This window comes from Cariama cristata, unplaced genomic scaffold, assembly GCF_000690535.1.
Source record: "Cariama cristata isolate BGI_N322 unplaced genomic scaffold, ASM69053v1 scaffold23323, whole genome shotgun sequence".
NCBI lineage: Eukaryota > Metazoa > Chordata > Aves > Cariamiformes > Cariamidae > Cariama > Cariama cristata.
Genome location: NW_009609230.1, coordinates 1 through 309, shown reverse-complemented (window position 1 = coordinate 309; position 309 = coordinate 1). Strand labels below are relative to the sequence as shown.

Genomic DNA, 309 nt, shown 5'->3' with positions numbered 1-309 from the left:
TCTCTGACGACCCCAAGGCCGCCCTCAAGGCTGCTCTGCTCAAGTCGGCCATGAGGAACAAGAGCAAAGGTGAGGAGCACCCGGACACCTGGGTCCCCTGAAGTGGGTGGGGTTGAGACTCCATCTCCAGGCTCTTGGGTGCTGCGGATTGGTTGGGGTTGGGTTGTGGTTGGTGGGTCCATCCCTGGACTCCTGGGTCCCAAGGATCGGTTGGGGTTGGGTTGGTGGCTCCATCTCTTGACTCCTGGGTGCCAAGGGTTGGTTGTGGTTGGGTTGGGTTTGGTTGAGTTGGTCGCTCCATCCCTGGTC

The 309-nt window shown here is 60.5% G+C and overlaps 1 protein-coding gene across 1 annotated transcript in view; it reads left to right on the top strand.

Annotated features, from left to right (window-relative positions):
- MAPK7 (mitogen-activated protein kinase 7) overlaps positions 1 to 69 on the top strand; it is a gene marked incomplete at both ends in the record, with an annotated part of 2,404 nt that extends 2,335 nt beyond the window's left edge. Inside the window, one exon of the mRNA XM_009697478.1 lies at positions 4 to 69. Coding sequence (XP_009695780.1) covers positions 4 to 69 — 66 coding nt within the window. The remainder of the gene's footprint in view (positions 1 to 3) is intronic.
- Positions 70 to 309: the final 240 nt, after the last annotated feature.